This window comes from Balaenoptera acutorostrata, chromosome 11 (assembly GCF_949987535.1).
Source record: "Balaenoptera acutorostrata chromosome 11, mBalAcu1.1, whole genome shotgun sequence".
Lineage (NCBI taxonomy): Eukaryota > Metazoa > Chordata > Mammalia > Artiodactyla > Balaenopteridae > Balaenoptera > Balaenoptera acutorostrata.
In genome coordinates, this window is record NC_080074.1 from 32,317,091 (window position 1) to 32,329,701 (window position 12,611).

Here is a 12,611-nt window from a genome sequence, read left to right on the forward strand (position 1 = left end):
AGGCAGACAAGTTAAAACTGGCTAATATTTAATATTGTTTACCTCAGTTTTATCTTTAATAAATCCAATAATCTTTAAAAGCTAAATTATAACTGTTTAAACAAATTTAGTGAAAAGAAAGAACTTTGAATTGATTAGTCTTTTCCAAGAATGAATAATGAATGAAATACAGTTAAAGACGTTTAGAAATATATTTCTCAGCAGTGTAGTCCAGAAGTTTATGTCAAATATCAACGAATTTTTCATAACTCTAAAAGGGCAGATATTGGGCTAGGATTAGACTGTGGGATTTCCAGGATTTAACTAAGAAATTAGAGGTTTAGGGTTGAAAATGTTACTGGGAAAAGTTGATTGCTTGGACTGTTGATTAGGTATGTGAAAACAAGGGTGGGTGGCCATGGGGCAAGTAGTCACAGTTAAATAAGAACTTGAATATGGAATGTAAACATAGAGTTCATTTGAAAATAGAGACAAACAGAAGTGGCAGTAAGCACCCCAGAGTTCCCAGTTAAAAATAAGAAACATAAACAAACTCTTTTCTGCTTTAACCACAAAATAAGCAACAAAAAACAAACAAAACCAAAAAGAAACAACAACAACAACAAAACCAACCTGTTCATTTAAGGCAAAGACCACAGAAACAAAAGGAGTACCTTAGTTCAGAACAAGGGAATTTGATTTTGGTTCCTACACGTCAGAGGATCTGAGAGAAGGACAGGCAAGCTTATTCACAAAGTGGAGCAAGGACAGAGTTTGAAAAGATTAATACATGAGATCTGCTTGCTGTGGAAAAATTTGCACAATTTCAACGGAATGAACGAATTGGTGAAGGCTGTTCTACCGAATAAGTACTATTAAGGCAGTATTTACAGAATGTGCTGTTTCCTATATCCTAGGAAATCTGTGCCTTGCTGATAGGGCTGACTATCTAAAAGGAATTATCACTGTCTAAACAGAGGGAAACTTGGAGAGCAGTCAGCCCCAAGAGAGAGACTGACAGCTTGTAAAGAGACTTGTTAACGATGCAAATATGAACTTGCATATGCTTGAGATAAGCGTTAATTTTACAAAACAAAGAGTTCATTCTCAACATGTTTTGGAAACACAGTCTTTGAGAACTTGGTTGATGAGTCAAATGAAATGGCCTAATTGAACTAATTCCCATTTAGGGGTTTGTTTATTCTACTTATCTGAAGCCAGAGCCAACACTCCCTAAAAGTTTTGAATGGCATTTAATGCTTCCAGAAATTGCAGCTTACCTATCTGTAGATAAGACAGTTTCCCTTTCAGCTGAATCATATTAATTAAAACTGTTCTGTTAAATAAATATAAAATGGCCCCCTTGTATAATTTAGAATACATAAATTACTTGACCTTCCCCCACAGAGATATTCTGCTGGTAGGTAAAGAAATAAAGTTTAGTGGTTTTATTCGTTTTACATGGCATCAGTTACTCTCTCTGATTACAACATTTTCATTACAATAGGAGTCATTTTAAATTATTTAGGATCTTAATAAGCCAAGACCATTTTATCTTTGCCAATAATTATCTTATTTTTCTCACTATAACATTTTAACAGAGTTAAAAAAATAAATCAGGACCTTTACTTAAAAGATCTTTATGAGAGAGAAGATAACGTTACAATATACCAAGTATGTGAATTTATGACCAATTATTATATTTTAAGTGATGTCACATTAATTTTAAAAAATTATAATCCATTCTAACATACTAAGAAGTTTTTCCTAATAATCTAAACTTTTACTGATCCACAGCCATTTATAGCAGGGGTTGGCAAACTATACCCTATAGGCCAGATCCAGTCTGCTGCCTGCTTTTATATGGACAGGCAGCTGAGTTTGTTTTTTTTTTTTTTTTTTTTTAATTTTTATTTATTATTTATTTATTATGTTTATTTTTGGCTGTGTTGGGTCTTCGTTTCTGTGTGAGGGCTTTCTCCAGTTGTGGCGAGTGGGGGCCACTCTTCATCGCGGTGCGCGGGCCTGTCACTATCGCGGCCTCTCTTGTTGCGGAGCAGAGGCTCCAGACGCTCAGGCTCAGTAGTTGTGGCTCACGGGCCCAGTTGCTCCGCGGCATGTGGGATCTTCCCAGACCAGGGCTCGAACCCGTGTCCCCTGCATTGGCAGGCAGCTTCTCAACCACTGCGCCACCAGGGAAGCCCCCTGAGTTTGTTTTTTACAGATAAACATTTACAGTCTCTTTGATGATAGAGAAGGCTTTTAACCCCAAGCAAAATGTTGACCCAAAATAAAGCATTCCATTCTTCTTACTGGTAGACCTGTATTACAAAAGAAATTAAATTCAATTTTTTTTAAATTTATTTAATTTTTGGCTGCACTGGGTCTTTGCTGCTGCATGCAGAAAGGGTTTTCTCTAGTTGCTGAGAGCAGGGTCTACTCTTTGTTGCAGTGCGCAGGCTTCTCATTGCGGTGGCTTCTCTTGTTGCAGAGCACGGGCTCTAGGCACGCAGGCTTCAGTAGTTGTGGATCGCAGGCTCTAGAGCTCAGGCTCAGTAGTTGTGGTGCACGGGCTTAGTTGCTCCGCGGCATGTGGGATCTGCCCGGACCAGGGCTCGAACCCATGTCCCCTGCATTGGCAGGCGGATTCTGAACCACCGCGCCACCAGGGAAGCCCTAAATTCAATTATTACGCAAAAGAAATTATATTCAAGTATAATCATTACCTGTTAAACTTTGTAATAAAAAAATCTGTGGAAATTTATTTTCTCTTGTATAAATGGACCTACACAATATCCTTGATTTTTGCCTCTTGGCATAGAAAGCCTAAAATATTTACCATATAGCCCTTTCCAGAAAAACATGGACCCCTGTGATGGACTATTTTATTTTTTATTTTTGGCTGCTTTGGGTCTTCGTTGCTGTGCACAGGCTTTCTCTAGTTGCCGTGAGCGGCGGCCACTCTTCATTGTGTGGGCTTCTCATTGCGGTGGCTTCTCTTCTTGCAGAGCACAGGCTCTAGGCACGTGGGCTTCAGTAGTTGTGGCTCACGGGCTCTAGAGCACAGGCTCAGTAGTTGTGGCTCATGGGCTTAGTTGTTCCGCGGCCGGTGGGATCTTCCCGGACCAGGGCTCAAACCCGTGTCCCCTGCATTGGCAGGCGAATTCTTAACCACTGCACCACCAGGTCCGTGTCCCCTGCATTGGCAGGCGGATTCTTAACCACTGCGCCATCAGGTAAGCCCCTCTCATTCATTTTTTAATCACACCTACATCAGTTCAGCGAGTAGTTTCTGAGCAACTCCCATATGACAGACACTGTTCTAGGCCCCAGGAGACACTGTAGAGAACAAGGTTTTATAAAAATACTGCCTTCATGAAACTTACATTCAAATTATGTACCTCATCTCCTCAAAACTACCTTGTTTCCATTATTCCCATTCTATAGAGAGGCAAAGTGAGGTTCAGAGAATTTATGTAGCTTGTCTGGAGTCTCTCAGCCAGAACTGAACCCAGTTATGCCTGACTCCAAGGCTTGAGCTTCTAACCAGTGGGCAGGGCTGGCTTCGTGGGCAGGGGGCTCCACGCTTGGTTTCATGCTCTGCTGTCGTCATCTTGAAACTCTTAATCATTTTTTTGAACATGTTTTTGAACAATACATACATTTCCATTTTGCCATTGGCCCACAAATTATGTAGGTGGTCCTGCCACTAAGGCAAACGTGCTTCTCTCTCAGACCACATTCTGCCAGGGCTACTTTTTATTTTTTAAACACGCATGGGAATTCATCTATGAAGAAGCCTTGAAATCTATCAAGGTCTTTAGAAAAATAAGTTATTATTAATCCACTGATTCATTTTCCAATTCACCAAAAGACTGGAAGTTCCTTGAAGACTAGGACTCTCTCCCACAATAATTTTTTTGTAGTTTCCTCTGGGCCTGAAGTTCTTTTTAGAATACAGTAAGTAGGAAATAAATATCTTACAATAGAATTAAATTCCATTAGTATCTGAACCTTGTCAAAGGCTCTGTCTTGGCTCTTCTTGTCTTAATTTTACTTCCATGGAAGAGCAAAATCTTTACCATCAACAGTTTCCTGTGATCTTTATGCATTTGTAAATTTTGAAACAGATGTTAGGTATGAGTTAAATAAAACATAAGAACTAACCTGTGTTGATATAAGGAAATCCTTTGTCCAGGAGTCCATGACTGAAACATTGATGGCTTTGAAGGGTAATCCAAGGTTACTGTACTTAAAATAGGTGCTTTATCTTCTTTTCTTTCAATTTCTTACAGCCTAGTCATTGTTGGATAAGCGAGATGGTGGAACAATTGTCAGTCAGCTTGACTGATCTTCTGGACAAGTTTTCAAATATTTCTGAAGGCTTGAGTAATTACTCTATCATAGACAAACTTGTGAAAATAGTCGATGACCTTGTGGAGTGCATGGAAGAACACTCATTTGAGGTAACTTTGTATTCATTGGGATTGCTTTTTATTACTCTTCTCTAAAACCTGTGCTGATTGGTCATGGCAGGGATGGGGGCATATTTGTGAGATTTCTAATTTATAAGTTTTTAATTAAAAAATTTTTTAAGATGAACACATCTCTTAGAGAGTTAACATCTCTTTTTATATCAATCATATCAGTACAAATAGTGTTCTAATGGCACTGATAAGAAGTAGAGGTCACAAAAAGTAGGGTATATCAGATGAGGTATCATGAAGGAAATAACATACGCACTGGGGCCTGAAAGATGAGTTAGGTGGTCAGTAAATGGCAATGTCTGGAAGAGCATTCCAAATACCAGAGAATGTCCATTTACTAATCATAGAGTAGTACATAGTAAGTGCTACATAGGTGTTAACTCATTATTACCTGCTTTTATTTATAGATAATCATGTATTTATGAATTCCTAAAATTGAGCTTTGACTTGTTTGGAGGATTTTATAGAAAATCGTACTCTTTTTATTCTTTTGAGACTTGCTTCTTTCACTCTGCGTTATGTTTATAAGATATATCCACATTGATGCATAAAGCTGTAGTTAATTTTTTTTTTTTTTTTACTGTTTATAGAGCATTCCATTGATTCAATATACCACTGTTTATTAAACCACTCTCCTGTTTATTGGTGTAAGGGTTTATAAACACTGCTGGGAAGAACTTTCTTATATGCCTCTTGGTGCAGTTGTGCAAGAGCTTCCTCAGAATATTTACCTAGAAGTGGAATTTCTGGGTCACAGGATGGGCACATGTCCAACTTTACTAGACAATATCAAATGTGCCAATTTATGTCATTCCAGTGATTTATAAGAGACCTCTCTGCTCCATGTCCTCGCCAGTACTTATTATCGTCAGACTTTTAAATTATTGGCTATTTGGAGCATGTATTATGGAGGGGTATTTTTTTTTAATGAGGAGTAATAATTTTAATGAGCATCTCTAAAGAACAGTGTCTGTAATTTGTTGTTAGGATTATTTCATTGTTATGATGTTGTATTCACCTTTCTCACCCTCACCACCACCCTCTTCCTTTTATCCGGAGTTGAGCCCCAGACTGAACTGGATGGGATCATTTACCCTGCAGTATCAATTTGAATTATATGTGTTAAAACAGTTGTCTAAAAGTGTCCGTTTCACTTGAATCTTTCAAGGACACATTTATAGTCTATTTCCTTGACATCAGTTAAATCTATAGACTATTTGAAAAATATAATCCTATTTTTTTTCTTCTTCTAGAATGTAAAAAAATCATCTAAGAGCCCAGAACCTAGGCTGTTTACTCCTGAAAAATTCTTTGGAATTTTTAATAAATCCATCGATGCCTTCAAGGACTTGAAGATGGTGGCTTCTAAAACTAGTGAATGTGTGATGTCTTCAACATCAAGTCCTGAAAAAGGTAAGACATATAAGCATTTCTAATATAAGTATAAAAAGCAAGTTTGAATCTTATATGTATAGGTAAGAATCTACCTTTGACTCAAATATATGTGTAGCTAGGGAAAGATGTGTGTATGTCTAATATAAAAGCAAATATCAGTGGCATGAAAGAAACAAACAGTTGTAGATTTGTTGGTGTTCAAGCCAAAACAACACTTATTGTGCATGAGTAAACAATATATGAGATAGTCATATTTTTATCTGATATTTGCTAGTAATGTACAATTATATTATTCTTCACCTCCAGTCTTCTTAATGTCCCCTTCTCAAATCTGAATAATCTAGATTTGGGAAGCAGACCTGGAAAGTACTCTGATATTGCACTTCACCTTTTGAGGACTCTGTAATTTATGTAAATCACCATGCAACACTGACACATTATTGCTTTCTATTTAGATTCCAGAGTCAGTGTCACAAAACCATTTATGTTACCCCCTGTTGCAGCCAGTTCCCTTAGGAATGACAGCAGTAGCAGTAATAGTAAGTACACGTATCTGACTTAATGCATGCATGGCTCCGATTAGCATCTGTAGGAGTATTGCATGGGCTTTAAAGGAAATTTCTACAATCATTACTATTAACGCTGTTCTGTTGCTATTCTTCCTGTTATGATCTTCCTGAGAATTAAATATTAGGTTTGTACAATTGGATTTCCCTATAGCTAGAGATACTGTTTAATCGGGGTAATAAATTTTCTGCTAAGATTATTTTAAATAAGGCATGAAATTACTTTTAGATGTATGATTTATAAACTTTTTTCATTGTTGACTTAAAGTATATTTCACGTGGAATTTGCCTGACAAAAATGGAATTTTAAAATGGAAAATACAAGTGCTGGTTGTATAAAATTCCAAGGATACTTTCTGTTCTGTTTTGTTGTGTGTTTGGAAATCTGATGATTTTTGTTATTTTACTATAAAATTACATGTTGGGGGAGAATATTCTTTCTCTGAAATTTCTGTCCTCAGTGGTGAAGAAGAACCCAGTTACCTGGAAGTCTAATGTCTTTTTTTCAAATGTAGGCAAAGGTCACTATAAAGGTCATTGGATTTACTAAATATCCTGATCCTCTAGCCTCATGGCAACTGTAGGAGGAAAAAATTCATCCTTTGATCTTAGCTAAGAAAGTCATCCCTTAAGACTTAGTAATGGGGCACTCTCATATGTTCAAGGACATCAAAGACCTATCTGTAAAAAGGAGTAATCAATTGAATACAAATCCACAATAGCAATGCTACAATTCAGAAATTAAAAGAAAAAGCTCTAAAATCCAATTTGTTTTGGAATTTTTGCCAACAAAACCTGACCTGAATTGTGATGAGGCTATTTATAATATTTATCTTTCTAAAAGTGAATATCTATGCATTTCACTAGGAAATATTAATGTGTTTGATTATAGGGTGCTACCCAGACCTCATTGAAGATATTATATAATATACAATATTTACAGGACAAAACCTTCTAAGATCTAAAATTCTGAATCACATAACACATTGGATCTGAAAAGTTTTTTTTATAGCTACTTTATTTATTTATTCATTTTTGGCTGTGTTGGGTCTTCGGTTCGTGCGAGGGCTTTCTCTAGTTGGGGCAAGCGGGGGCCACTCTTCATCGCGGTGCGGGGACCGCTCTTCATCGCAGTGCGCGGGCCTTTCACTATCGCGGCCCCTCCCGTTGCGGGGCACAGGCTCCAGACGCGCAGGCTCAGTAGTTGTGGCTCACAGGCCCAGTTGCTCCGCGGCATGTGGGATCTTCCCAGACCAGGGCTCGAACCCGTGTCCCCTGAATTAGCAGGCAGATTCTCAACCACTGCGCCACCAGGGAAGCCCTGGATCTGAAAAGTTTTGAAAAGACTCTTTGTGTGTTAGTCAGTTAAGGTCTTTCCTACTAACTAACTATGAATATTATTAATCTTTCCAAAGAAGAAGTTTTGTCTTCTTAAATTCTGTTTGTATTTCATTGATTTCTAATCTTATCTTTATTATTTCCCTACTTCTACTTTGGGTTTAATTTGCTCAATTTGTTCTAACTTCTTAAGTTCTTTTTTTTTTTTTTTAAAGTATTTGTTTATTATTTATTTATGGCTGTGTTGGGTCTTCGTTTCTGCGCGAGGTCTTTCTCCAGTTGCGGCAAGCGGGGGCCACTCTTCATCGCGGTGCGCGGGCCTCTCACTATCGCAGCCTCTCTTGTTGCGGAGCACAGGCTCCAGATGCGCAGGCTCAGTAATTGTGGCTCACGGGCCCAGCTGCTCCACGGCATGTGGGATCCTCCCAGACCAGGGCTCGAACCCGTGTCCCCTGCATCGGCAGGCGGACTCTCAACCACTGTGCCACCAGGGAAGCCCCCAAACTTCTTAAGTTCTTAAGGTAGAAAAAGTAGATCATTGACTCTAAACCATTCTTCTTTTCTAATATAAGCACTTAAAGGTATAAATTTCATTAAAAGCAGCTTTAGCTATATTCTACACATTCTGATATGTTGTGTCCATTATCATACCTTTAAAATACTTCAATTCTTGTGATTTCTTCTTTGATTCATGGGTAATATGAAAGTGGGTTGTTATCTAAAAATATGTGTTTTTTCTAGATATCTTATTATTAACTCCAACCATTGTTAACCATTGGCACTTAGATACCCATGCACAAGACTAGCTCTTATGTAGTGTACATTCTCATAGGAGAAACAGACACAAATAAAAATAGTCATAGTATTTTATAATATATATTATTTATATTATAATATAATATGTATAATAGAAGTATGTAAAAGCTTTTAGTTGTAGCATAAAGGAGGTAAGACTTTTTCGGGAGTAGGGTCATGGAAATTTGAAGAAAGCATGCTAGTTTTCAGGGATAAGACAGACCCCAAATGTGGCCATGCTGGCCAGAGGACCAGTGCATATGAAGGAGGAATCCAGAGGTGTAAGTGCCCTCTCTGTAGCTTATAAGGGAGAATCATGGGATAATGTACAAGTGTATAAGTTATCCAAAGGGAACTGTGTTTTCAAAGTTACAATAATATCCTTTGTACCAAGCTAAAAGGATGTTTTTAAAATGATTGAGATTCTTACAGATAGTATATTTAAATGATAGGGAAGAAAATCCTTACTTTGGCATTAACTTACTCATCTTCTAGACAGTCTTGAGTCAGGCTGCCTGGGTTTATATCCCAGCTCTAGACCTTGGCTAGCTATGTGACCTTGGGCAACTGTCTTAATCTCTCTGGACTCCTCAATCAAATGGAGGTTGATAATCTCTCCTTCACAGGTTTTCTGTGAGTTTTAAATGAGTTAGCACATGTATACTTGGAGCCATGCTTGATGTATAGTACATGTTCATCATTAATTATTAGAACAATGAGATCTAGCACCAAGGCTGGGTCAGTGGTGAGCTTTGAAGTGCCGGCAAGCCTGTGGTGAGCTTTGAATCTGAATCAAGGGAGAATACTGAGTTGCATACTTTTTAAGGACCAAGGAGAGAGCCATGTTCATAGGCATGGTCCCCATAAGCAGACTCACTCTACAAAGGAGTTCAGCAAAATTGTAGCACAGTTTTTTTGTGTTCTGTGTTTGTACAGATGTCTGATGTTATTAGTCAAACCACACAAATCAGTTCCCCCAAATTTTGAACTGTGGACAGCTTTCATAATAATGAGATACAATTAACATGAAAACAACCCAGGAATTTGGGATTACTCAAATCCTGTCCAGATGAGCTCCACCACCCCATACACTTTCTGGGGCGATCTTTTCATAAAAGAAAAGCTTTGGCCCTAATAAATACCCTTCATATGGGCCTTGAGGCACATAATTCAGATCTCATTGATCCCTGGCCTCATTGATTCCTGGCGGATAGCAGCAGTAGTAAGTATTGGGAGTCATGCCCTGGAGGCGTAAGCAAGCCTTTTCTGATAACATCAATTTTTCTCTCCCTGGAAGAGGAATGGCAGGATCACTGAAGAGAACCCAAGGCCTGGCTGTGAAGCCATTTGCATTAACAAGAGAAATAAGGAAAGCGAGGTGACACCTCTGTGGGAGGGAAGCTCAGTTCCTGTGGGTCTGACCCCCTCCCTTCTCCCTCCCTCTCTCCTGCCGGAGGACTCCTGCTGCGTGTTAGTCAGATTCCAGAACTTTGTTCAGGGCCATAGTCCTAGGGGTGGAAGTTTAAAGTGGTTAAAAAGTCACAGTGCTCTGGTAGAGGGAGGTGAGCTTTCTTTAGCCTCTAAAGAAACACCTCCTTCAGGGGCTGTCCTCCTACCTGAGAAAGATTTTGAGTGGGGAGTCCCAGAACACCTCACTCTGTAGCAAGCTTATTGCTGGTGGGTGTGGCCTTTCTTCTGGTCTGATCGATGCAATTCAAGATTTGGCTTTTGGATAGAACAAGAAGAGCAGGGTTTTAGCTGCCTTGATTCTGGGGCATCTGGCTGTCCAAACATAGGTAATGGAGTTCTCCATAGCACCATCTTAGCTCATTAGTTTTCCATTGGAGCTAGGGACAAAATATTAATAGCTTTCTTTGTTCTCTCTGTATATGTCTATGTATGTCACCTGGCCAAATCATAATCACATGCCAGCAATCCCAATAGACAGTGTGGGCCATAGTGGGCTGGCCATCAAGGAGAATTCAAACATGTCACTGGAATATAAACACAAACAGCCAAATTATTTACAGATAATGATATAAACATTTCTAAAATGGTCGGAATTGCGTGTTAACTCCAAATCCATTTCCTCATAGAAAACACCTTTATAAATGGTAGTAAAATCCCCGACAAGTACACATAATCTTATATAACCCTTAAAATAGCTATATTATTGGAATAACAGTATTACTTCAGTTATACCAAATCCCATTTTATAACTAAGGCTTAATTTGGTGATAGAATTCATGTTGTGCTTTAATTTAAGATGCCTAAAACATATTTCCATGGGGCTGTAGGATGTGAGGTGGGCCAAAAGAGCTGTCAGTCTAGTCTTAAGGAAGTGATTCATGGTTACGTGAATGGAAGATTCCACTTTACCCAATGTCTCTTAGTATAAGGGACACCCATGACTCACTACATCCCCCTCCATTCCCCACCCCAGCACACACACACAAACTTACTGTTTTGAGAGCCTCTTTGGAAACATAAGAATCATAGAATTAATGAATTTCCTGTACCAAGTTTAGCAATGGTAGGGAAATGGGCAATTCCTGTTCTCACTATAATAGATAACATTTGTTTCTTGCCTCTTCAGTTAAATCTGTGAGTTTATTTTTCCATCTTAAATGCTGATACACATACAGTGGTTTGGTTCTTTTATATTATGTACTTTAGGTACTTTATATGTTAAATAGGTGACTATAGGCTGACACAGTACCCAAGTATCATTGCAAAATATCATAGCCCAAAACAGTCACTTTCCCTTGGATTGGTTTACATTTTGATCATACAATTGTTGAAAGTGTACAATTTCTAAATGTATTACATCTTCAAAAGAAAACTGAAAGTTTAACTCTTACAAGTTGACACATATGTGTCAATGTTTTCAAACAACTAAGCTGTTCCTTGTAAGGAGATGATAGACAGAAAAATCTGTCAACATGTTAAGTTTTGTGTTGGGAGCAAGAGACGCTTGGGGGAGATGTGTTGTTTAATTCCTGAATCATTCTGCTTCTCATGGAAGAGCAAAGCAGGGTGAAGGGAGGTGTCCCAAGTTAAACTCATGTGTGTGTCTTCTCTCTCACTAAATTACATATTTAGAGTCAGCTTAAGGAGACACTGGTACTTCCAGCCATTCTTTCATGTTCAGTAGTCTCAGACTTCCGAACACAGAAAATCTGAAAATTCAAACCTTTACTCCATAGTACAGTTCTGGGCCCTACCTGGCATCCAATAAATGTCAGCTGAAGATGTGATGAGGAGACACCATAATTCTAAACTTGAGGTCCCTAAAAGTACTCTAACCACAAGGTACAGGTATTAACTTAATATCTGAGGCAGGCCAAACATAGCTTGATGCATGCATCCAGACCTTGATCCGGGTTGCAAAATGTCTTCTTTAAACTTTCTTGGCAAGATGTGAAGTGTGAGAAAGTGAGAAGATATTAGAAGATAAAGGCATGGAAGATGGATTTGCTTGATGATATAAATCATTTGCAGGTATACGTCATCTGTGTTCCATATGGGGCCGCATTAACCAAGTCAAATAGCCTTCTGTCTGTGGGGTTTCTTTCTTTTTTCAACTTGTATCTTTTGGAGACTACATCGACTTGTAGCGCAAGCAGGAAAATCAGTGTTTTAAATATTTTAAACAGATAGGTCAAGAGTACATTTCGGAAACAGTTGGGAACAACCACAGGATGAGAGCAAAACCTCTGGCATGGATAAACTGTGTTCACCACTGTACTGTTGAAATTACAGGGAAGGCCTCAAATCCCATTGAAGACTCCAGCCTACAATGGGCAGCCGTAGCATTGCCAGCATTCTTTTCTCTTGTAATTGGGTTTGCTTTTGGAGCCTTATACTGGAAGGTAAGTGTTGCTATTCGGTTTTTTTTTCCCCCTTGATCACAAAATTTCTGAACTTTATATATTTATTTGTTCATACTCTATTACATCAATGGTTAGCTAACAAACTGACCTTTTCTAAGAAAGGATCCTACCAAGAAAACAATAAGATGGGATATAGTTTAATTCATAACCTCCACAGA

The 12,611-nt window shown here is 38.4% G+C and overlaps 1 protein-coding gene across 3 annotated transcripts in view; it reads left to right on the top strand.

Annotated features, from left to right (window-relative positions):
* Positions 1-12,611, top strand: part of KITLG (KIT ligand) — an 87,802-nt gene that overhangs the window by 60,215 nt on the left and 14,976 nt on the right. For 2 of the 3 annotated variants that reach the window (XM_007165916.2, XM_007165918.2), the window contains 4 exons: positions 4,275-4,445; positions 5,720-5,879; positions 6,317-6,400; positions 12,323-12,432. In XM_007165916.2, coding sequence (XP_007165978.1) covers positions 4,275-4,445; positions 5,720-5,879; positions 6,317-6,400; positions 12,323-12,432 — 525 coding nt within the window. The remainder of the gene's footprint in view (positions 1-4,274; positions 4,446-5,719; positions 5,880-6,316; positions 6,401-12,322; positions 12,433-12,611) is intronic. The other variant, XM_007165919.2, reaches the window with a different exon arrangement.